The sequence below is a fragment of the Miniopterus schreibersii genome (genome assembly GCF_964146895.1).
Source record: "Miniopterus schreibersii genome assembly, chromosome: 3".
In the NCBI taxonomy this organism is placed as follows: Eukaryota; Metazoa; Chordata; class Mammalia; order Chiroptera; family Miniopteridae; genus Miniopterus; species Miniopterus schreibersii.
The window spans coordinates 52,632,217-52,657,014 of record NC_138103.1 but is presented as its reverse complement, the minus strand read 5'-3'; the positions used below and the strand labels follow the sequence as shown (position 1 = coordinate 52,657,014).

General features: G+C 38.7%; 1 protein-coding gene across 9 annotated transcripts in view; it reads left to right on the top strand.

Annotated features, from left to right (window-relative positions):
* CAST (calpastatin) overlaps nt 1-24,798 on the top strand; it is a 101,058-nt gene that overhangs the window by 8,508 nt on the left and 67,752 nt on the right. For 4 of the 9 annotated variants that reach the window (XM_081131580.1, XM_081131574.1, XM_081131583.1 and 1 more), the window contains exons 2-3: nt 3,911-3,973; nt 20,440-20,511. In XM_081131580.1, coding sequence (XP_080987706.1) covers nt 3,911-3,973; nt 20,440-20,511 — 135 coding nt within the window. The remainder of the gene's footprint in view (nt 1-3,910; nt 3,974-20,439; nt 20,512-24,798) is intronic. The other 5 variants (XM_081131581.1, XM_081131577.1, XM_081131579.1 and 2 more) reach the window with 2 other exon arrangements.

Below are 24,798 nucleotides of genomic sequence, written 5' to 3'. Positions count from 1 at the left end.
CAAATGCTGCTAGAAGGTCCCTAGCCGGGTGGGAGCACAAGCTCCAAGCCTTATTGCTCCTGGCTCTTGTTGATGTCCTGACAGGTCCAGGGTTTGCTGGGGTAGAAGACTTTAGCATGTAAACGCTGTCTCCTAAAATGAGGACCGAGACAGCTGTACTTGCCGAGTATGTCGTGTTGTCAGGGGCTGGAAATAGTTGGAAAATTATTCCTTTTTGAAGGAAGAAAGGAGAGCCCTTTATCTGATTTGTTTCCCTGCCTCTGAACTCCAGTCCCACTCCTGTCTCTATCCTTCGTCTTGGCTCCATGTCTTCTGTGGCCAGATCTTCCCAGTGAAACTTTCCCTGCCTTAGGGTGGCCTCCTGCCTTTGGCCTCATCTCCAGCTGCTACTGCAGGATGACATTTATAAGTATTACGTGTCTGATTAATTTTATAAAACAAACCAGTTTTAGAATAGAAAGGTTTTGTTTAGCTTTTGTTGTTTGTTTTGGTGGTGGTTTTCGTTTTACAGCATTGGACTGAGACTTCCTTGATGTAAATCTCGAGGTCTCAGCTAGCTTTTACCTAGATGCCTCGTGGCCCAGCCTCTGGCCGTAGGCTATAATCCTGACATGTGGTGTGACCGAGGGAGATCTCACCTTTCAGATCCTCTCTTCTTTATCCACAGAACGAGGTAACAGTGTGTACCCCAGAGTTGCCATGGGGCGTAAAGGTGACCACATAGGGGAGCCGCGTAGCACCTTCCTAGCACAGAGTAGGTGCTTAGAGCGTGTTAGTTTCTTTTTCCTCATTTGGACAACTGCTTGGATTTATCAGGTTTGCGGTTCGATTCTGTTCCCTGACCTAGCTCTCCTTCCCTCCTTGTGCTTCTCGCCTCTCCCCACCTCACCAGCCTCACACATAGTAGCAGACAAAGTTTTCTCTCTTTGCTCTTAGAAAGCCTTACTGCAGGTTCCTAAGATGGATCAAATGTTACATATATCCTTCCCAAATATTTCATTTCACCATCTCAGTTATGTCAAAATTGCTCAACCATTCCGTGAAATAAAACTTCAGGCACTTGGAACCTCTCTCAGTGAAAAGATGTAACTGATTTTACATCATTAATTGAATGCTGAGTATTGAATGAGCCCCAGGAAATGGTCAGGGCAATGGTTCATTCATAAAGTTACTATTTACTGGAAATTGAATGGCATTAGTAATTCTTGTTAATTCTTTTAGAGTGACAATGGTGGAGTTATATGGGAAAAAGTCCTCAATTTAAGGAGATGCTTGTGAAATATTTAGGGATAAAGTTTCAGGATATTTCCAATTTACTTTCAAATAGAGGTACATATACAAACATGGATAAATTTATATATATGTCTATAATATATGAAAGTAGGGCAAAATATGGCAACAATGTTAATAGTTATTGAATCTAAGTGGTGGGAATAGTGGCCTTCAGTGTATTGTTCTTTCAACTTTTCATATGTTAGAAAAACTTCATAATAAAAAGTCAAGTTAAAAAAATAGAAAATGGAAAAATAAAGTACATACAGTACCTAAAATTTTTTGCCACTTGTTTATATGATTTTTATTTATGTCATTGTGCTTTTGAGTATTATAAAAAAGCTTCCTATTGAGAGCAAATATTATTTTTGAAATGAAAAAATACCAGTTCTTAAAATAGGTAATTTTATAAGTTGTCATTGTAACTCACCATTTAAAAAATAGTTATTTTATATATACCTCCCAAACTATTATTTAGAACCAACGTAATTTTGAGGGATTTGATCGTTTCAGTGGAAGCAAGTAATTGATATTGTTGGTTAATCTGGAGGACTGCAACTTTGAAACACCATCAGGAAATAACTTTTTAAAAATTTCTGAAGAAAAATATCTGTCTACCAATATTTTAGAGAGAAAAGGCTATGCATTTACTGTAGGCTAATAAACCATAACATATTTGCCACATGAGCAGAAAGCAGAGTGAGACCTTGTGTAGAACATGGACCCTTGTACCAGACAGGAGCAAACTGCCTCTTTTCCTCATTTGTAAAATGGAATAATAATACCTCCTGCCATGTAAATGAGGCACTCTAAAGAGTGTGCTCAGTAAACAGTGGGTACTGTTGTGTTATTACCTATATCTAATCTGACAAAGATACGGAATTGGAGATAATGAATGTGATATCATGGTTCTAAATTACCAGTTCTGGAAGGAGACAGATTGGATACATCTCTATCATTGCAGATCTTTCCCTCTCAGATTTTATCTCCAAATGTTGAATAATTCTTCCCCTTAGTCTGGCCTCCAGTAATCTTTTGCTCACTAATTATTCTAAAACTTATCAATTCTCACCTTGCTCTGATACATATGTAGGCTTCTAAATGGCTTTTTTTTCCCTTCAAGATTCATTAACTGCTCAGTACTGGTTGCTCTCAACTGTGGTCAAACGGCCCCCTGCCTAGGACTTTTAGGTAGAACAAGCCCTGTAGAGGGCTTCACTCACCAAGCTAGTGCAGCAGCCTCCCTGCTTTTCTGTGGATCCCACTCACCAGTTCATGAGAGTCTTTCATTTGCGGAAGAACTTTCCATTCATGGAAGTGATTTCTTCCTAGTCTTTCATACAAAAAGACTATTGAAAAATATCAGCCATGTGTCTGCCATTCCTTGACCTTTTTTTTTTTTTTTCTTACTAAAATATCTGTTGATATGGTTAAAGGGCATATTATTCCGTTGAGTATGGTGTAGCGACAAACACCAGATTTTAAGTCAGGAGACTTGCATTGTAAATTTTCCCCATCTCCTAGGTGCGTGTCCTTGTGAAAAGCCACCAAATGACTCATTCCTAGTTTTTTATGCACAAAATCATGAGCCTCTTTTATTGTCATTAAGAATGTATATGAAAGTGCCTTGTAAATAATAGAGAATGCTATAAGTTATTATTACTATTATTGCCACTTTTCTTAATTTGAATAATTTCAATTACCTACATATCCGGGTTATGATTCTGCTCTGGGGAATGTAACAGGATTTTATATTTTGGTTTAACTGAAGGTAATTGGGATTGAACCCAATGATAAGCTTTTTTAAAAAAAATTTTTATACTTCCTTTTCCCACTCTTTTGTACATCTCAGAATCTGTAAAAATGAAATAATTCCTTGTACCCTCTTTTCAGGAACATGCAATTTTCACTTTTCAAAAACAAACAAACAAACAATAAACTTTATGATTTATTTTACCTTAGCATCAAAACAAATGAGCCTGTAAGGTACTTGAAGCTTTTATGTACCACATACAAATACTTACATTCATCCCCAGTGTCCTAGTGAGAAAAATACCTCTGTTTCTGGACGTAATGAACTTCTAAAGCCATAGTAAATGAAGGTTGCCAGTGTGGTCTTTCCACTTCAGGATTTCTCTTTTTGCATTGGTGAATGCTTAGAAGAACTGTAGGGAATTCCCAAAAGCCATCGGAAATGATGGTTGACTGGGAAGCTCTGGTCCTCCCTCTTGTCCATGCTGAACTGAGGCTTAAGAATGGCTTTACCCTCAGGATCCTCAGACATCTCATCTCCATAAGGAACCAGACGTCTCCCACGCTGGCAATTTGGGCTTTAAAATTCCATGAGACATTTTGTAGGAGATGAGATGCCACCGTGGTATCACCATCAGATCTGTGTCTGGTTAATTACAGACTGACTTTCTACACCCCAAATGCATGTCTGTAGTTTCCCTTGAGTTTTGAAAGCCACCCACATCGGTTGGTGTAGAATTATCAACATTCTCAGGGGGAAGATTAAAGGAGTCCCTGTTCTTAAGAGTCTGTATGTTTAGCCCTTTGGGGATTAAAGTCACTATTATATTATCTTGTATCACCTACCTCTTATTAACATTATCTTTTTTTTTTTTTTTTTTTATAGCATGTCTACGAAAAAGACAGTGGATCACCTTCCAGGCCAGGAGAAAAGAAAGGAGCAGATGAGGTAATTTCCACAATACTGGGCTTTCATTTTCTCTTTCTTTTAAATTGTGAATTCTGTCTTGAAACAAAATAATGAGGTAGCAAAGAGCTCTACTGGGATATTGGCAAATTTAGTTTTAACTAAATTTGATTCAGGAATATAAGTGGGAATCATTAAAAAATAAAATGCTCCTGGAAAAAAAAAACCTTTAGAAAAAGAACTCAGTTATTTAGAGTATTTTCCCCATAGGAATTTGTGAATCTTAATGTTTTGTTGTGAGCATGGCAGACTGAGAGGGGAAAACCAAATGCTGCAGTGGAAAAGGAAATCTTTTTTTATTTATTTTATTTTTCAATGATAGTTTACATTCAATATTATTTTGTATTAGTTTCAGGTGTACAGCATAGTGGTTAAACAATTATATATACTTTACAAAGTGATCCCCCTACATTTCAGGTGCCCACCTGGCACCATACATAATCAACACAATATTATTCACTATGTGCCCTATGCTGTACTTTATATCCCAGTGACTATTTTTTGTAACTGCCAGTCTGCACTTCTCAGTCCCTTTACCTTTTTCACTCAGCTCCCAACCCCTCTCCCCTCTACAACCATCAGTCTGTTCTCTGTATCTATGAGTCTATTTCTATTTTGTTTGTTTATTTATATTGTTCTTTAGATTCCACTTGAGGAAATTGTTTTTAAATTAGAGTGCACGGTGGAAGAAGGACAGTGATGCCCTAGATTAACCAGTCATTCAAGTTCCTAAACAAAGGAAGAGAGAAAGAACTACTTTTATTTCGAGCGATTCTGTGGAAATACTAGTAAAACCAAACCTCCCCGCTTTGAGACGGGTTTTCTGTGAGCCTGTGAATTTCTCCTTTCACTGGATGACGCACCATTGTGTGCACCATCAACACTGGCCTGCTGCTCCATAGAAGGGTCATGTGAAAGTGCTGTCCTTCAAATGGACACTGGACTTGCTTCCCTTTTGCTGCTTTTTACCTTATAAATCTCAATGATATGCTCATCTTCATTCAGTAGAAATTGTGTCATTTCCAACTTGCAAAACAGTCAGGTCCTGAAAGGGACGTGGAAAGTTAGAAAGTGTAAAGTGATCATTTTATTTTTCTCTGTTTTATCAACATGTTTGTGGAAAGTTAGCTCCTCCTTCTGCTTATTTTCTGCAGTTTTGAAACATTCAATATATTTTAGTATATTCAATATGTAAGGAACTAGCTAGAACCAACCAGGAATTCCGCACTAAGGTTTACTCTCCTTTCTACTACTGTTTCCATTACCAATACCCATGAGAATATAATTTAGATTATTGCTTACCAGGAAAATTTGTAGTGAGTTTTTTGTAACCATGGAAGGCAAATGTGTTTTGAAAGAGTAAAAGTAAATCCTTATTAAGATCTTATCTTGTTTCTTGGTTAAATTATTAAAAAATAAATTTTATTTTTATTTTATTATTAAAAAACCACATTTTTCCTTTATACAGCATGAGAATCTGTATAATATCATTCAACCTTACTCTTAAAATATATTCCTAGCTAAGTTTTCTATAAAGTAATTTTCTTTTTTTCTAAAATTGATTTTAGAGAGGGAGGAAGGGGGAGAGAGAAACATCGATGTGAGAGAGACACACGGATCAGTTGCCTCCTGTACATGCCCTGACTGGGAATCAAATCTGCGACCTTCTGGTGCACAGGGTGATGTTCCAACCAACAGAGCCACACTGGCCAGGTCTATCAAATAATTTTTGGTTTGAAAATTATAGTGTTTATTCTTCATATCAGGAAATAATATTTTTAGATGTTATTCTCTATTAATATCAGTCAAGATTAAAGTTTGCACAAAAAGGAAATATTTTTCAATACAATCAAGTGGCTAGTAGGCTAGTTCTTATAGGCTCATTCTCCCCAATTATGTTATTATTATGTGGAAGCTTAAGTACTCATCTGTATTGTACATGCATTGTTGGTTTACCCAACAATGGATAGCACAATGTTAGGACTTCTTTTTTTAATAATATCTGGACTGTAAAGTGCCTCATTTCCATTTTTGTAAAGGGCTTGGCATAACCGATAAGGAGCCCTGTTACAAATGCAGCCAGGGGAGAATTCGAGATTCCTGTCAGTGGAGGCTGACTGTACTTTCAGTTTGAAACTAAAAGGCTGAATGAACTTTACATCAAGAAAGGGAAGAAGGCCTGGCCAGGCGTGGCTCAGCAGGTAAGCATCGACCTAGGATCCAGGAGATCGTGATTCAGTTCCTGGTCAGGGCACATCCCCTGGTTGCGGGCTTGATCCCCAGTCGGTGGTGTGCAGGAGGCAGCCAATCAATGACGACTCTCTCATCATTGACATGTCTGTCTATCTATCTATTATCTATCTATATCATCTCTCCCTCTCCCTTCCTCTCTCTGGAATCAATAAAGATATATTTTTAAAGAAAAGGAAGAAGGAATTTTTCTTCTCGTTCAATCAGGCAATTTCAACATTGCTTCATATCACTTGAGAAATTCAGATTTTCAGCTCCTGTACTTGTGCCAGAGCCTAGACATACTGGTCTGGTCTGCTCTGTCCCAGCCCACAGAAGCAAAGAGGTGATAGAGCCTTTTCCCTGCTCCCATGATGTAAAGCACTGTAGAGATTGATATGGTCTGAGGCGGAAGATTGTTTATTATCTCACCAAATTCTACCCACGTATTTTTATTTTTATTTTTAATTTTTTAAAAATATATCTTTATTGATTTCAGAGAGAGGAAAGGAGAGGGAAAGAGAGAGATAGAAACATCAATGATGAGAGAGTCATTGATCAGCTAGCCTAGCCTGCAGCCCGGGCATGTGCCCCGACTGGGACTTGAACCCCCATCGCCTGGATCTTAGGTCCACACTCAACCGCTGAGCCACGCCTGGCCGGGCCCACGTATTTTTAATAGGGCGGAGAGACCTGTGGGAGGGATGATTTAGTAGTGAAGGTATGTTTCCAATATGGTCTGTCTCTAAGGAGTCTCTAATTCTTTATGCTATATGTAAATAAGTCCTTGAGATACTGTCGCCCTGGAGACAGGTCAAGGAAATCATCCTGCATTAGGTATTTTAGCCTTTGTGTTCACAATTATGAAACCAAGTACAGTCTTGAATTGTTACCTGCCCTGCTTCCCACTATGGTTGCTTACCACCCTCTTCTCAAGTTACCGGAGAAAGGTTTCCCCAAACTGATTCTTTCTCCCAAGTATTTTTCCTACCTACTGCTCTGTTGAATAAGAGGTAAGATTAGGAAGCTTAGTTTGGGTTTTGGTAATCCATTTTCAAAATAGCATTTACCTCCAAAGGTTGAATAGTGCACTGTCCTCAACATATGCAAACATTCTGGTTAGGCTTCCAAGGACTGACCTAGGCCTTTGAAATAAAGTCAGTTTGCAAATTGGCTTTTCAATACAGGCCCATTGGCTTTCATTGGAGTGGAGATTCTGGCTAGATTTTGGCAGTCAGTTGACTGTCTTGGTGTTTAGTAGAGTTGTCTCCTCTTCTCTGAGAAGAGTAGAAACTGGTAGGAGAGTATTTTATACTAGGAAGTCTTGGGATTGTCTCATAATGGTACTGTTTCGCTTCTTGAATTAAGAAAACGTTTCTAGTTTTCTCTGGGTAGAACCTGTGAAATGGGTTTTAATTTTAGACTCTGCTCTGTTTATTAGTTGTATGTAAGTCCTCATGAGTTTCAACAGAGGGACTTGAGGTTTCCGTGTCTGGAGATAATTAACCATCACCAGCATTCCACGTCTCCTCTTTTCTGGGCTCTCTCTGCGTGGTTTCTTGTGCATTCTCCGCCTTCTATCTGTATGTCATCAGGAATGAGTTAGGTTGGTGCTTGCCTTCCTATGAGTGAAATTTATTTACACAGGTATTAGAATTCTTTTCTTATGTGGAGTCTACCAGATAGGTCTTAATGAGCAGTCCATAAACTTAGGTTTAAAGCTACAATTAAAATGCAAGGCATGATGTAGATATTCAGACACCCTATTTATCCTAAGATACATATTCAGGTTGAATTCTGAGAAAAATTCAGGAAATTTACAAAATTCATGACAAATAGCTTGTGCCATTCTGAGACCATAGAGAGAGCATCTTCTTTCTCATCTGTGGAAGTTTTGAAGAGCCACACACAGCTCAGTTAGCCTGCCACCAGTTCGTGATGTCCATGGAGTCAGCATATTATAGTTGCTGAGTGTAAGCTCTGGAGTCCAACTATCTGGATTTGAATCATAGCTCTGCTACTTCCTAGCTTTGTGTCCTTAGGTAAATTACTTTACTTCACTAAGGGCACTTTTCTCATCTGTAAAATGGAGATATTAAAAGCCTCTACATGAGTTAATGTGAAGATCAATGAGATCATTCATACAAAGTGTCTAGAACAGTGCCTGGGCCATACAAAGTGGTCTGTCAATGTTAGCTGCTATTGTTGTTGTTGTTGTTATTATTATTATTATTTCTATTACTTTATTTTTATTACTAATTATTAGGGCAACAGAGAGAGCTCACATGGTGATAATGTGAGTCCCGTATTGATTTCTAACCATGGAATGGGACAGGACTCAAATTACTTTGTTGATTATATATTGCAGAGCCCTACCCATTCATAAAGGAAGAAAGTTTGTAGTTTCTTAAGCTTAGTTCTTTTGTTTTGAAACCAACCAAGTGTAACACTGAGAAACATATGCCAGTAGCTATGTTTAGAGACCTTCTGCATCATCATTCAATGAATTGTTTTATGAGAAGCTGTTTTATGCAGAGGGTTTAAGCTGATAATTTTTCCAGGCTGATGGGGGCTAAGGAAAGGCCCTTAATTGGAGATTGGAATATTATAGGTTCCAATATTATAGGAATATTGCAGCTGTTTTTGTTACAATTGTGATGGTGCTAAGTGGAGATTCTGCACAGATGGCTCTTCTCTTTCAATGTAATACATGGATTTATATGATGAACATCAGATAAAGCAGAAAAGCTGAAATCAGTGTTTATACAAAAAGAGATGTGTGCAGAGATGCACCACGTGTTACAGATTTCTTTGTTTCCCATTTGTTTATAGGTAAATGGATTCATTTATTAATTGAACAATAGCAAATAAGAAAGACATTATTTGGAAAGAACTCACCAGTAATTTCTGACCATATGTTTATATCAATTCCTAGGGCTCTAGACTTCCTAGTTGGTTATTTACATTAAAGTTGGCATCTCTGGGCTTTTTCTTTTGCAGACCAAGCCTCTGATAACTAAGTGGTCTAATTTGAGCTCAAGGAGCAGAGTTTTTGGACTTTCATACATTCCAGAAATATATCACACTGAAATCTGCAAATACAGTTTTGAAGGAAAACATTTCTTTTATAGGAAACTGAGAGCTAAAATGATATTATATTCACATTTCAATTTTGTTTTCACTTAGTACTTGGATAAAAATTGTTTCCCTGAGTATGATTTTGTTATTCATTTTTTTCCTGCTTCCTTTCTTAAAACACTAAGTTAGATTCAGTAAAATCTGAAACCATACATCCAGTCCATTGAATAATTAAAGCTAAACAGAAAGCTGAATGACTAATGAATTTTTAAAATAACACATTTAGAAGATAATGAAGGTTCTTACTACCAGCTACCCGGGCGAGAGGTTGTGAAATACTTCTTAGGTATGATACAGTGTTATCTATCTGCTGGAATACTAAACGTGTAGCTCAGGGAACACCCAGTGGTTAAAAGGAGGAAATTCCTTGCTGTTAAAAAAATGGATTGAATAAAACATTTCTAGCCTCAACAGTGGTAAATACACTGTTGATTTCGTCTTTCTGAATTAGCATGTTAGGGTGTGTCTGTGTGTGTTTATTTTAAGAAAGAGGCTTGATTTTGACTTTTCATGTAAAATTTCTTCAAATATTTGAAAATTTACAAATGATAAGATTGAAATGTTAGAAATATGATTAAACTTTTTCTTTAAAAAAATCAATATTTAGAAATGTAAAATAAATGAGAGTCATGCATAAAAAAATAATTAAACCTTTTTGAGTCAGAAATTCTAAGACTTCGTTCCAAGTACATAATCAGAGGTGTTTTTAATGGCTATGCACAAGTATATTTATCCTAGCTTTATCATAATAACAAACTAGGAGAGAAGCAGCTGTACCCCAGCAATGAATTGGTGAAGCTATGGCACAGGCATAGTGACTGAGGCATCTTTTACACCAGGCTTTGAAAACATGTAATGAGAGAGGAAAATGTTTGTTAGACTAAAAAAAGAAAGACTTACAATTCCATTTATATAATACTTAAAATATATTGTACATATTTTGTATTTGCATACAAATAGAAAATAAATGAAGGTAGTCTTGCATGGCACGATTTCGAGTGATTTGCATTTTCTTCTTTTTATGTTTCTCTTTTTTCTAAATGTATTTTTCTTAAATCAGAAGGGAAAAGAACAATAAACAGCAGAGATAATAAAAGAATAATGGAAGAGAGTGTTTGAACAATGGTCAGAACCACATCTGTGCCTTTGTCTGCTTAGACCTTAAAAGAGAGAAGTATTTCATAGGTGAGCCTTTTTCCCTGCAAACCCCTAAGAGGTAGTTCCAGAGCAAGGCTGCCGCCACCCTGGGGGGAGGGGGGGTTCACGGTTGAATATAAGTGTGTCTCTTAGATACGGACAGAGCATAAGGATTTAAGCACTAAGGCAGCTTAGAGGGCAGGATTCATGAATATTTTTAGTGCATGGTCCCTTTGGCATCTGGTGAAAACTGTTATCTTTTCCTCTGAAAAGTACACATGTATGTGAATACAAAAAATACCTCCCTGAATGTGGTCGCAATTAAAGAGGGTTAGAGGTACATTCCCACCGTGGAAGGGGCAGTCTTACCAAGTAGAGATATTTAGGGGGCACCACGTAATAATATTTTCCTGGTTGGCTTGTTCATGTCTGAAATCCCACTGTTAGCAGCTTCCTTTGCCTTCGAGTTGAGACAGTACCTTCCCCTGGGCCCTCTTTTAAACTGTCGGTGTTCCCAGGAGGGACAATACTATATGAATTGTGAATGCCCCAGAGAGAAGCAGTTTGACAAGAGGGGAGGGGAATTTCATAGGTGCTATTTTCTGTAGATGTGTAAAGGTAGTTGAGAACTAGAAATCATTTGTTGAGAACTAGAGATTAAGAATAGCCAACACAGTAGGACACACACACACACACACACACACACACACACACACACACACACCCACCCCCCCACCCCCCCACCACCACCACCACCACCACCACAGCTGCATTCTTCTGACCAGGAAATTGAGGCATAGCTTGATTGAGTAACCTGTCTAAGGTCACAGTTACTTAGTAGTGGAGCCCAAAATTGACTTACTTTACAGAGTCTGTACTTTTAACTAGTATCTATTATTAGTTATAATATTACTGATTTTAAGAATTCTACCTAAGGCCAACTCCATAGATTTTTTTTTACTACTGTTGTCAATTTTTGTAACTTCCTTCTCTGACTCTTCTTTCCTTCTTTCTTCCTGGTGTTGTACCCTGTTTTCATTGAAAATATCATAAAATAAAATTAAGTCATCCCAATTCCCAGGAATCTACAAGGGAAGAAAGTGTAGGACAGACTTTCCCTCTTTGTAGGTAGAAAATGCAGCACAAGGGAAGCTAAGTCTCAGCAGAGGCAGAGGCGGGAGACCGATAGCATTCTCCTGGATCCAAGTCAGCGCAGCCACCTCGAAACTAGCGAGACTTGAGCTGGCTTGGAGATGATGAATGGACACTGAGTCATCAGGACAGAAAAGCCAAAAGCCGCTGAAGTGTGGCTACCATAGTGTGTGTCATTAAGGCCATTGTGTTTGATACATTTCATTTAATAAGACTCTGTGTAATCTTATGAATTAATGGATAACTTACTTATTATGACTTACTTATCAGTGTTTCCCAGGGCCAACATATTCCTATTTATTGCATTGCATTTGTGGCAACACACATTTATACTTCTTTTGGTAATAAAAGCAATTTGTACTTACTTGTAGACTATTTACAACCATGGTATGAAGGAGCATTTCTAAATAAGAGTCACAGTTTATAATTGCTAGTGTTGGGAAATCTGTTTACCCTTTTAGAAGATGATCTATTTCTAGATACTGTTTTCCAATAAAGCACCTGTTTTCATGTGGAAATACAATACTTGTCATTTTATAGGCTGACTATTAAGTAGTGGAACTGATTTGTTAACAAATATGTCAAAACATTTTAATGAGAGTTTTTAACCTAAAAACTACTACATTTCATCAAGCCTAAGATACCACTGATCTAAAAATGCACTGATTGGAAAAGGCTAAGAAAGAACAAAAAAATTATCAATTAATCTCCAAGCAAAGCTTACTTATACTGATTTTAAGATGCATCTGTGTGCAAGAGGTGTGAAAGAGGAAAGAAAAGTGACTTTAAGTCAGTAAAATAAACTTCAGTAATAACCTGAAAATTTATATAGTTAAGGTGTTCTCTATTACTCAGTTAATTTTGAAATTAATTCTGCTTTTACACTCAGAACACAAAAAAGGTTTTATCTTCCCTTCAATAATTTTTCACTAAAATCAATATTATCCAGTTTAATAGCCTTCCCATATTTACCAGATATGGATCTGATTAACTTTTGATAGTTGCAAAAAATGTGATCTCCATATGAAGGATAAATATTTGTTTTACCTCTCAGGATAATCAAACAATATGTTGCAGTTTCTGAAGACAGTTAAACAAACAGGGTTTCAAAAATAACTGAAGCAATTATTTGAGCATGACAACTGCCAAGTTGAACCTTTGAGGCTTTCAATACTCATTTAATGCAAAAGTTTTTGTGTATTTGTGTGCTCAAAAATTTTGCCACATGTAACATCTGATCTGTTACTCATAGATCATTGCCTTCTGCAGAATCCCCTGGCCTGCTCTCTCTTGAGAGCTCCCTGTGGAATATTTGCTATTACTTTGGTGGAAAAGTGGACTAGCTCCTTTTCCCTGCACTTTGGGGTGGAGAAGACAATCGCCGGGTTGTAGGCTGCAGGAACTCTGACCAACTTCATGGCAGGGAAAGGCACCCGTCTTAGGTGGGGCGGGAGGAGGAGCTCTCACCCCACAGATGGATATTTCATCATCACTGGAAGTCTTTGAGGGATGGGGGTCTAAAAACCAACTTGCTCCTTTCTTCTTACCTGGACCCTCACTCTTTCTTGGGATTTGTTGAGCTTCTTGGATTGGCTGGCTTATAGTTTTCATCAGACTTGGAAGAGTTTTTTTTGTTTTGTTTTTTAATATATCTTCATTGATTCCAGAGAGAGGAAGGGAGAGGGAGAGAGAGAGAGAGAAACATCAATGATGAGTCATTGATCGGCCGCCTCCTGCACTCCCCCTGCTGGGGATCGAGCCCTCAACCTGGGCATGTGCCCCAACTGAGAATCGAACTGCAATCTCCTGGATCCTAGGTCGACGCTCAACCGCTGAGCCACGCTGGCCAGGCAGACTTGGGAAAGTTTTGACCATTATTTCTTCAAATACTTAAGTTTTGTTTCCTCATCTCTCTCTTCCTTGTAGGCTGCAGATGTACGTTGTGCATTGTATTAGCTGCTGGAATCGTCCCCCAGCTCCCTCACGCCCTGTTCCTTCTCCTCTAGCCCTTTACTCTCTCTTTCATTCTGGGTAGTTTCTATCGGCACATCTCCAAGTTCATGGACCTTTTCTTTTTCAGTGTCTCATCAGTTCTTTATCCCAGTGTAGTTTTCATCTCAGACCTTGTATTTATTTAATCCTTAGAAGTTTGATTTGGGTGCTTTTTAAAAAGAGTTTATCTTCTGTGTCTCTCCTTAATATACTTTTAAAAAGCTTTTTTTTTTTGAAATAATGATAGATTCCCAGGACATTGCAAAGATAGTATGGAGAGGTCGCATGTACTTTTCATCCAGTTCCCCCATTGGCTGTATCTAATGTAATTATAGTACAATAGGAAATTGACAGTGGTACAAAATGTGTATATAAGTCCTACACCTTTTTATTACATGTAGATTTGTGTGGGCAGCACTGCAGTCAAGATCCTACACTTTTGAACATTATATTTTCCTGCATATGGAAAATAAACTTGTATTTTCCTAGTTCTATGCATGCCTTGTAATTTTTTACTAGATGCCAAACAGATGTGAATTTCATCTTGTTGGGTGCTTGTTTGCTGTTGTTGCTGCCTTAAATTTTCTTGGACTTTGTTCCAGGATACAGTTAGGTTACCTGAAAACAGTTTGATCCTTTGGGGTTTGCTTTTAAGCTTTGTTTGGCTGGAGCAGTGCAGCCTTTGGAGGAGGACTCCTTTTCCTTCTGCATATTCCACACGGTGGCTCTGACTGCTTGGAACACGTCCTGTTTCTGCCCTGTGGGATCCCCAGTGATTTTGCCTCTACTTCTAGGTTTCTTTCCCCAGACTCTGGGTTTCCTCGATATCTGGATCTCTCTGTAGCTCTCCTCTCTGGTCCTCTCTGTAGGAGTCCCTGGAGGCCCCTTGGCCTGGGGACTCCCACCTCCACCCCCCTCAACCCAGAGAGACCAGTAGCTTCCACCCTGTTTCTCCTCCATGTGCCCTGTTCCTGTACCCTGGAAACTCTCCGGGCAGCAGGCTGTGACAGTCCCGGGCTCCCTCTCTTCATTCTCTCTTAAGGACCCCCGTCCTGTGCTACCTGGTGTCCAGTGTCTGAAACCACTATTTCATGTAATTGTCTGGGGTTTTTTAGTTGTTTAAGGTAGGTGCACTTCTCATATTTGAATCTAAATTTCCTTACATAAGAACGTCATTAACACAAAAGAGAAACAAACCTGTACTTGAAAGAGGAATGTGACCCAGCTTACAAATGTTTAAGTTCCTTCATTTACTCTAAAAGGGGTTTGGAAATAGTTTTGGAGTTGGGTTATTAAATTTTTCTCAGTCATAAGCCTGGTCATTGACTTATTTTTTTGTTCATATACTAATGAGTTTTCATGCTTTCCAAATATTCTGCTCACATTTAAATGTGCAACAAAAAAGTGTTGAAATCGCCCCTGCGGCATCCTGACCTGACACCCTGTGTACTACCTCAAAAGGGCCCTTGCAACTCAGGAAACACACTGAGGTCATGTCTATTCCTATAGATTGTAATGACCCTGAGTCACCCATTCTCCTCCCCGACTCACAGACCTTTGTAACTATGTTGGCACCTGTGGGACTCATCCAAACAAGGTCCAGAGGGGCCATCGTCATCTTTGACATCTAATACAGGAGCACTGGGACCTGCTGCTCAGGCTCCAGCAGGCCACACGCAGTGAGAAGGCCTTTCAGCATGAATTCTGTAAGTGGTCCCCTGCTTCCCATAGCTAGGGTGTATTGAGTAATCGTACATCTGCTGCCTGTGGGCAAGATGTGTTGTACTTATACTTTCATGTAATCCCCAGAGCTCGCTCAGGGCCAACACAGGACATGTTCCCAGGGTATCATCTCTGTATTGAAGAAAAGTTACTCCTAGTCTCAAAGCTGCTGTCACTCAACTTAACAAAGCTTAAGAACAAACCTCAAAAGGGTCAAATTGTTTCCAAGTAACTGTGTCCCTTATTAGAATCATGGCTAGTCCTATGGAAAAATCACTTTTTTTCTACCCAGTGGAAAAAGAAATTATTTTTTTCTGATTATGTAAGTAATAAAATGTCATAAAAAATTCTTAACGGTCACTGAGACTCCTCATGAGTTAGTCCACACGTGTTCCCCTGGGGAGATCAGTCTGTTTTATTGATGTCAAAGACTTGGGGCCTGTCTCTGTAGCGGAGAGATTTCCAACCTCAGGCCATATCTCATCTCGTTTCACCCTCACAATCTCCCTCTGAGGTATGGGTAGGGCCATTCCATTTTTCAGATGAGAAAATTAGTGTTTAGAAATGTCATAAACTTGTCCAAGGTTTCATAGCTGACATTTGGTGGAGTCAGGATTCTTGCCACATGTATCAAAAGATAGGACCACTATTCTAGAGAATTCGGTGCCTTTCTTTGCACAGCCAACAAATCTCAGGATGACATGAGGCTTCACTCTGGGGCCTTTCCTGAAATTTTTTACGAGTTAGTTAAGCAACTCTTTGCCTGGCTCTTGGCGCTTCATTGTTACTTTGAAAACAGCTTTTAAGACATGAGTTCTGATTCATTCAATAAAAATTTTTGTATTATGAACTGCAACAGAAATACAAAAAAGGTATGCAGTTATTTTCATGCCTATCTACAACTGCAGATAGAATTGATCTCATCTGTGCTTTCTTTATTGAACTTCTCTGCTCAAGCACGAGGGCCTCTTTGTGGGCCTCTTGGCAGCCAGGCTCTGAACCACTTTCGGGGGTGGGAAAGGCTGCTTATAATAGAAAGTGTGGTTTCATAGTCCGTGGAATCAGGGCCTGTGAACACTCAGGAGTCTGTGCCTGAGCTCTCTGTAACTGGACCAGACTTGGTGTCCTGGAGTTTGAGTCCAGTAGAGGCAAATAGGGTGTGGAGTGTTACACTTCTGTCCCTGTCAATCGGGAGGACTGAGGCCCTGTGACATGAGGAACTGCTAGGAGGGCGTGACTCAGCCAGGCTTGCTACCTGATGTGTAGGGGTGAGGGTCAGGCTGTTCCTGACCATTTCGTTTTTATAAAACTTAAAGGAGAGCTCATAAATTAGAAGGAAAGTGATTGGTTGGCAAGGAAAAATCTGTTCCATGACCTTTAGTCTATAGGTTTATAGAAAAATAATTTAATTCAGAATTTGAGCTGTCATAGCACTGGCATCCTCATTTCACATCTTAATCTTTTAGAGACTGGAGTTAATTTGTATGTTAGAACAAATGCAGAGTCATAGACAAATGAGCTTATTTTGAGAGTGTCTGCCTCCTGTGAGTCAATGAATTAATTCTGTTCTAGTTGGTGAATATACATACCTAGCTAAGTGAGGGGTGCGTCCAGGCCAGAGTGGGGTGTCTAAGGACCAGTGATGATGGTACGGAGGTGGGAAAGTGAGGGTAAGGAAGACACCTGCCAAACTTCGTAGGAGGTGACATGAAGCCAGAGGACTTTGAGAACTTTTCACTTGGAGGTCAGGGAGGACTCATGGGGGCTAGATGGCACCCAGAAGAGGTCAGGAAGCAGGCCAAAGCTGGAGGAAGCTAGTGATCTCCAACACGCCTGACTGTGGGGCCATCTTAAACCTCTGTCACTTCAGACTAAGTGTCTTGATCCAGCATCCTGTTTCATCTCATACCACATGCCTATGCCCACCATGCTTCACCTGCACTAACTTCTTTCTGTTCCTCCAGTGTGCAAAGTTAATTCCCCCCTCAGGGCCTTTGTACATGCCACTCTGTCTACCTAGAATGCCTCCCCGCCCCCACCCCATATTTACATGATTGGTTTATTTGCAGTTGGGTCTCTGTCAAACATCACTTTTGACTATCCTATCTGAAGCAACCCTCAGCCAGTCACTGTGTTACCTTACCCCATTTTAGTGTCTTTACAGCACTCATTATTTGCTGAAATCATCTTGTTTGTTGTTGGCTTATTTAGAGTCCTCCGACTGGAATGTAAGCACTTTTCTGTTCAAATGGTCATTATATCCCTACTCCGTAGACTAGGACCAGACTCGTAGCCAGGGTTCAATAAATGTCTGTCCAATGAGCGAATGAATGAATGAAGGATCGTGTGAAGTCAGACACAATTGGAGAAAGAGAATCAGGTCTTATATATCAGCCAAACAATCTATAATTAAATGTTGGTTACTCACCTGAGAATAAAGAATCCTTGCTCTGATATTTGTATGTATTTCAAAGCTTTTCTATTGTCTTTTAAGTGTCTCACATTGACTAAGGGCCTAATAAATGTTTGTTAGATAAAAATTTAATGAAAGATCATTTTAACAAATTCTACCTTTGCTTCAGCTGAGTTAAATTTGTCCCTTGTAGACTAGGTAATCCAGGCGGCTCTGAGGACGAGGTAAGCTTCAGGGTGACAGGTCATACCCGTAGGAAAGCTGAGAGATCCTCATCTTTTGAGTTAAAAGACATTAACTTATTAGTAAATCATTTTTTTAAGTACACCTGAGTTGATATAGAAATAAAATAAAAATCAATATGTGTTTAAATGGATTTTATTTTTAACTTAAGTAGTTCCATAACTCAGCCAAAGGCAAGTTTTTAAATTCTCATATGTTGCCGTGGAATTCATTACAGATGAGCCAGGGTTCAGAATGTGGGCTTGGGTGTGACGAATGGGAGCTCTGGTTAGCGCAGCGTAGGGATGTGACTGTCCTTGATTGGGGCTGAACCAGCCACTAATAGTGGGAGTGTGGGGCAGCTGGGGCACACTGGACAATGACGCGACCTCTCTGGGCTTCAACCCCCTCCCTGGAAAATGAGGAGGTTGAAAGTGTAACACGGTTAAGGTGAACAACCCCATTGCTGTGTTGTTGCCTTTATTTCTTATGTTTGGTCCCTGACACTGAATCCATGTGTACGCAGTGATTGTCAGAGCTACTTGTTAATATACTTTATATTTTGAAAGGAGAGTTGTGATGTGGATAAAACTTAGGCCATGCCCTCCTTTCACCATCTCCCGTATCACACCTGCCTCACTAGCTTTTTAGCAGCCTCTGTGTTTCCTGTCCCATGTATTTAGGTTGATGGCAGTGCGTGTGTACTTGGGAGAGACCCTGTAGTCCACAGGTGATTGCGGGGAGCCTGGGACTCCTGCAGATGCCTCTGAGGCCCCTTAGACACCGTTTTGTAAAATGTGTCCACCCCGCTGTTTTGGCGACCCATCTTCCTGAAGCTCTCTGAGAAAGGTCAGCCAGTGGGCGAGTAGAGATTATACTTTAAGGGCAGCAAGCTAAGGTTTGGCCTTTCTTCTTGCTGAGGCAACATTTACCCTGAAGGAGAGGCGTCCGCTCAAGTTTCTATGGCAGACATTTTCAAAAAAATTAAGCAATGCAAATTTTGCTAAATATTCTTATTAAATGTTAAACAGTTAAACCAAATTATTCTCAATTATATATTTAATTTTTTTTGCTGCATAGACATACAACTGTTTAATGTGTTATGTTTCAGCTAATTAGTGCATTACCATTCCTCCTGTAATCAGTGTTTATTCAGTGTTTAGAGTACGTTATTCATATTTTATAGATGGAGCCTAATCTCACCATTTTATATGATAAAATCTTATAGTTTATATGCTTGCTTCTTTGAAATACAGATATTAGTAAGAGATATAAGCTATCAAGGCCTTGTTCAGAAAGTAACTATGTATTTTAAATTTACTCCCCCTATTCATTGTCATTTTATCCATTAAATAGTTACAGTTATATAAGAAAATATAAAAAAGCACAATGAAGAATATTTTTAAAAATCACTCTTAATTCTACCATCAGAAAATAATCCAGACAAACTTAAGAGGTCATACTCTACATGCTATTTTATAATCTGAGTTTACTTTATATAAAATATGAATAATATATTTTCATTTAATGAAAGGTTCTTCTCAACATGGGTTTTAGTAATGGCATGATGATATTTCATCCCGTAGCTGTTCATAGCATAACCCCCATTGTGGGAGGCAGGATAGGGAGATAAGAAAATAGGGTCTGAAGCAGACATCCTTTCTACTAGCTATGACCATGGCCACATTTTGTATCCATTCCATTCCTCAGTCTCCTCACCCATAAAATGGGGGTAACAATAGTACCAGCTTTATACCCAGTAAAGTCAGGATGAAATAAGTTATTATATGTGGTACTTAAATTGCCTAGAGCTCTTACTATAATACTTTCATGTATTCTAATATTAGAGCATTATTATTCTATTATCTATAATTCCATTATTCTAATAGAATAATTACCTGGCACATGGTAAGTGCACAATAAACATTCATTATTACCTAACCCTTTTCAAATTTTCGATGTTATAATACTGTGATGAGTATCTTGGAAGAAAAAAGGCTCTTGCTCTTTTCATAATATTTCCCGAAGATAAGTTTTTAGAAGTAGAATTATATCTTTGCTACTTCCTGCCAAATCTCCCTCCATAGAGGGTGTATGTACTGTGTTCTCTCTATAGCACTGTGGAGAGGAAGCAATTGCTCCTTAGTTTCTGGAAGCGCATCGTGGTGGAAAATGGCAATGGCCCATGTGAGGATTTTTGCCATTTTTCAAAAGCACTGAATATTGAACCGTTGGGATTTATTCAACTTATTCTTTAATTTCAGTATTGATACAGTCTTTAGGCAAAGGTATAAAAAATTAAAATATGTAAATTTTGTTGGTGCTTAGTATGTGATAGTCTGGTTTTTGCTTGAGAGTATATTTGTATTGGTATGAAAATTTACACTTGACTACATTGTTAAGATGTTTTCCCCCATTGAAACAAATATTTTCTATTTTCAAGAAGAAAGAAACAAGCCATGGGAGCAGTCAACCCTCCAGAAGCCACGCTGGTGGAACAGCCCCGGCTGCCAAGGTCAGTCATTTCCCAAACACCAAACACCGAGAAGAGAGCTCTGTGCGAAGGTGTATCCTTAGTGGGTGGCGCTTATAGGGAAGGCAAACCATGTCCATATATGAGGGAAGGATTTTCAACAAAGTATCATTTGTGCACTGGGGGGATGCAATTTCTTAATGATTTGATTTAAAACCTAGTAAAACCATTTATTTTATAAATTTTACTGGCATATATTAATGTGTGCAGTGAATATTATTGTCATAAATATCTCTAAATAATATTGGACTTTTGCACACATGGTGAGTAGAAATAATGTAGTCTTCCTGCTTCTGCAGAAAATAATTCAAACTGTCTTACTGAGCACTAACCACCCCAGACTCTCTGCTAAGCATGCTAATTACCTTGTGTAATCCCCTCATAACCTTAATTATAATTCCTTTGTACCTGAGGAAACCAGGGCTCAGAGAGGTTAAGTAACCTTGACAATCACAGACCAGTGAGATGGAGGTAGAATTTGAACCCAGGTTTGTTCACACAGGTCCTGGGTATGCTGGGCCTCGTAAGATCTGATTGAGCATTCCTTGGTCATCTAACACTTCAAAGCTTTGCAACTTACAAAAATCACTGAAATGTCACCTTTCAAGACAAGAAACTACAATTTTAGTTAGTAGTTTTAAATAATATATAAAATAGTTATGTTCAGCCCATTTCAACTTGTGTTCTTCCATTATGTCCACAGATTATAAAAAACCTTAACCTATTTCAAGACTATCTATACAACTTTTTAAATACCTTTAAGTCTGGTAGCTCTCCTAAGGAGGTCTGTGGACTTTCTCACGTAGCTTACTTGCTTGGTGAAGTTAATATTTTATTGCCTCCCAGAACCAGGCTGCTTTTCAAGCCCCTAAAAGGTGCCAAAGCCAAAACTGAGTTGAGAAATGAAAAGAGGTTGGGCACAGAGTTGAGCACCATCCTAACTGAAAAAGGTTTTTCCAGACGTGTTTTGTCTTTTATGGTGTTAGGACCTGTCTTTAACTTATACTTAAATTGTGCCCCTAAAGATGAGAAGCCTCACTGGCAAAACCGCAAGCCAGTGAGATTTAGTAAATCACTTGTAAGTGGTTTCCAGAATTATTAGTACCTTAACTCTTGGAAGGTCTGTACATTGTGCAAAATCACACTCAGTTTTTCTTGAACTTCGTTGTAAGAAGCAGTCCCCTTTCCATCTTTTTTGTCACACAGAAAGTTATCATTTAATCATTCTGAGGTGGAATGGTTATAAAGAATTTGAATGTCTCCCCCAAAGCCTGCTCTATCTCAGGAAGCTAGGGGAGGGTCTTAGCTGGGAGGTGGAGACATTTTAGCCACATGTTTATTGTTTTAGCATTTAATGGCAATCTTGACATTCTTTCCTTGGCTTCTAAAACACCGTCCTCTCCTACCTCCCTTCTTCCCTTTCCTGTTACTTTCTGACTATGGTTGCATGACTCACTTGGCTTCACTAGTTTTCTGAATATTAGCTTTCCCTGGGTTTAATTCTTCACTCCTTCCTTTCTCATATATTTAATTCTTATAAAGATTGGAAGAAAAATATATATATATTATAAAATGTACTTTATTTCTTCTTTTGATCCAAGATTGAAAGGCCTTTAACTCAGTATCATCATCACTTTAAAAAAAAAAATCATTCCTATGATTCATTTGGAAAAGCTGGGAGTAATAGTATCTGTGATCATTTGAAGCTTTTATTATACAAGTAATTATCATAACACACACAAGCAAAACTAATATTTTCTCAACACATTTTAAAAAGGCATGACAAAATAATAGATGTAATTGGCAGTGAGAATTAGTCCTGGTTTTCTTGATTCTGGACACATTCTACTTGAAAGTTAAAATAAGTGATAAATTTACAATTATTAAGAAAACCAAGTCTGTCTTAAATATTAAATATTTAATTTGAAGTTTATGCACAAACTATGTATTATAGAATAGGCACCATGTATTTCAGAATTGTTTTATAAGAATTCTTACAAATTGAGTAATTATGTGCACAAATAATATCATTTCTGCATGAAGGGCTTGTTTTGGAAGATCTAAAGCGCTTAAGTGGCATTTCTAACTCAAAATAACTATTGTGCGATGTTTAGTGCTTAAAATTCAGTTTTTTGAGAAATTAATAATGAGGACTAATGAGACTGCAGAAATTATAAAGGCTCTTATTGAAGCCCATGTGAAAATAATTGTGATTCATAATGTCATGCAGTTTTATTGCTGGAAGAGTTGTCAGGCAACTTCTGTCGTAACCGGCTCCCTGTTCAGGTGAGGAAGCCAAGGTTCAACCTGAACTAGGAATCTCTCTGTAGAAGACCACAGTTGTTATGTCTTGAAAAAGTAAAAGCATTATTTGGAATATGTTTCAGTCTTTGTAGAAATACACAAGAGAAGTCCTGTGTAGAGTGCTCTTATCTTTTGTGAAGTATTTTAATGTAATGATATTTACAGGAGGTTACTATATTGTTTAGACAGTTAGTAGGTGTCTCACTTATTAACCATGATTGTGCTAAAAAGTGTTTCACATCTGTATTGTGTACATCTTTCTAGGTGTGCTCAGAAACTTCACTCCAGTTTTAAACAATTCAAGGTGAATTGAAACACTAAAACTACACTCTTCTACACAGTCTTTGCTATCAGCATGTACGAATGTGTTGAATTCATGTTACGTCATAAACTAAGTCATGCATTAACTATCTGGAACATGTTGAGATAGATCTCCGATAATACACAGGTGGAAAAAAAAAAGGAGATGTATTGGTTAAGGTTATTAATTCTGATTGGAATCCACTCTGACTAGTTCAAGCCAAAAAAGAATTTCTTAAGGATAGTGGGTAGCTTGTAGAGAAATCCAGAAAGTTCCAACAGAAGGAACCTAAAGCTTCACAGCCAGAATCAGTGCCCGGCCACACTGCGGGAGCTTCTCCTGCTGTCGCCACAGCTCAGCACCTCCCATCTGTAGGACCAGATGCCAGAAACTCTGCCGCTGCCAGTCCTGAAGACTGACAAGCCTCTCATAACTCAGGTCTCCCGGTGGGCGGTGGCGCCCTTGCACTGCTTACTCCCAAACGCTTTCCCTTCTGGCACGTCTGATTGGCCAGCACAAGTCACGTGCCTCAACCTTGCTACAGGGAATCCGGGGCTCGGCGCATTCTGGATTCTATTTTGGGAAGGCGTGGATTGACTCGGTGGGAAATTGTCGATTTGTAGGGAGGGTTTGTAAATGTGTGGTCAGCTGCGAACTGACAAATACCCCTCCAGAAAGGAAGACGGGAATTGCCTCATTGCATTGAAAGGGGAATCACTGGTGATAGGTTGTTTAGTAACATTGGGCCTTTTAGACAGGAGAAGGTACAAACAGCTTTTCTTCCACCTAGAGGGACAAAAATCTAATTAGCACTTTGTCAGCACAGCTCTGCTCTCAGAGGATCTTGCTTTTCTCCTCTGTAATGTGAGTGAGGGGCTGGATGCACTCCCTGCGTGTTGTATTTGGTATTGCAACATTCAGTATCAGCCTCACCCACAGTGCCCTTGGACCACCTGTGGTTAGTGAGATGACTGTGTTAAACAGGCAAGCATTTTTATTTTAATAATTATGTGTATATTTTAATATGCTATAAAAAGTAAACTAGAACTTCAAACTCATGATCCCATGACTAGTTTTTCTTAAGACAAGGCTAAATTAAAAGTTAAATAGTGCCCGGCTGGGCGTGGCTCAGTGGTTGAGCGTTGACCTAGGATCCAGGCGATCAGGGTTCGATTCCCTGTCAGGGCACATGCCCGGGTTGCGGGCTTGATCAATGACTCTCTCATCATTGATGTTTCTATCTCTCTCTCTCCCTCTCCTTTCCTCTCTCTGAAATCAATAAAAATATATTTAAAAAAAAAGTTAAATAGTAAATCTATTTTTAAAAATATTAAGTAAATAAAGTACACTAATTACAGATTAAAATATATATTATAGGTAATATACAAATAACAAGAGTTTGAGACACAAGATCCAGAGCAGTACTTCTCATATTTTAATGTGCATAGTGAATCAGTGAGGTCTTTATTAAAATGAAGATTCTGATTCAGGAAGTCTGGGGTGAATCCAAGATTCTGCTTTTCTAACAAGCTTCCACTTAATGCTGAGGTTGCTGATCTGGCAACCACACTTTGAGGAGCAAGGATCCTGAATTGTACTGAAAGTGGGTAGTTTAGACTACCTGTACCTTATATTACATCAACATTGATTGGAGAATCGGGTTA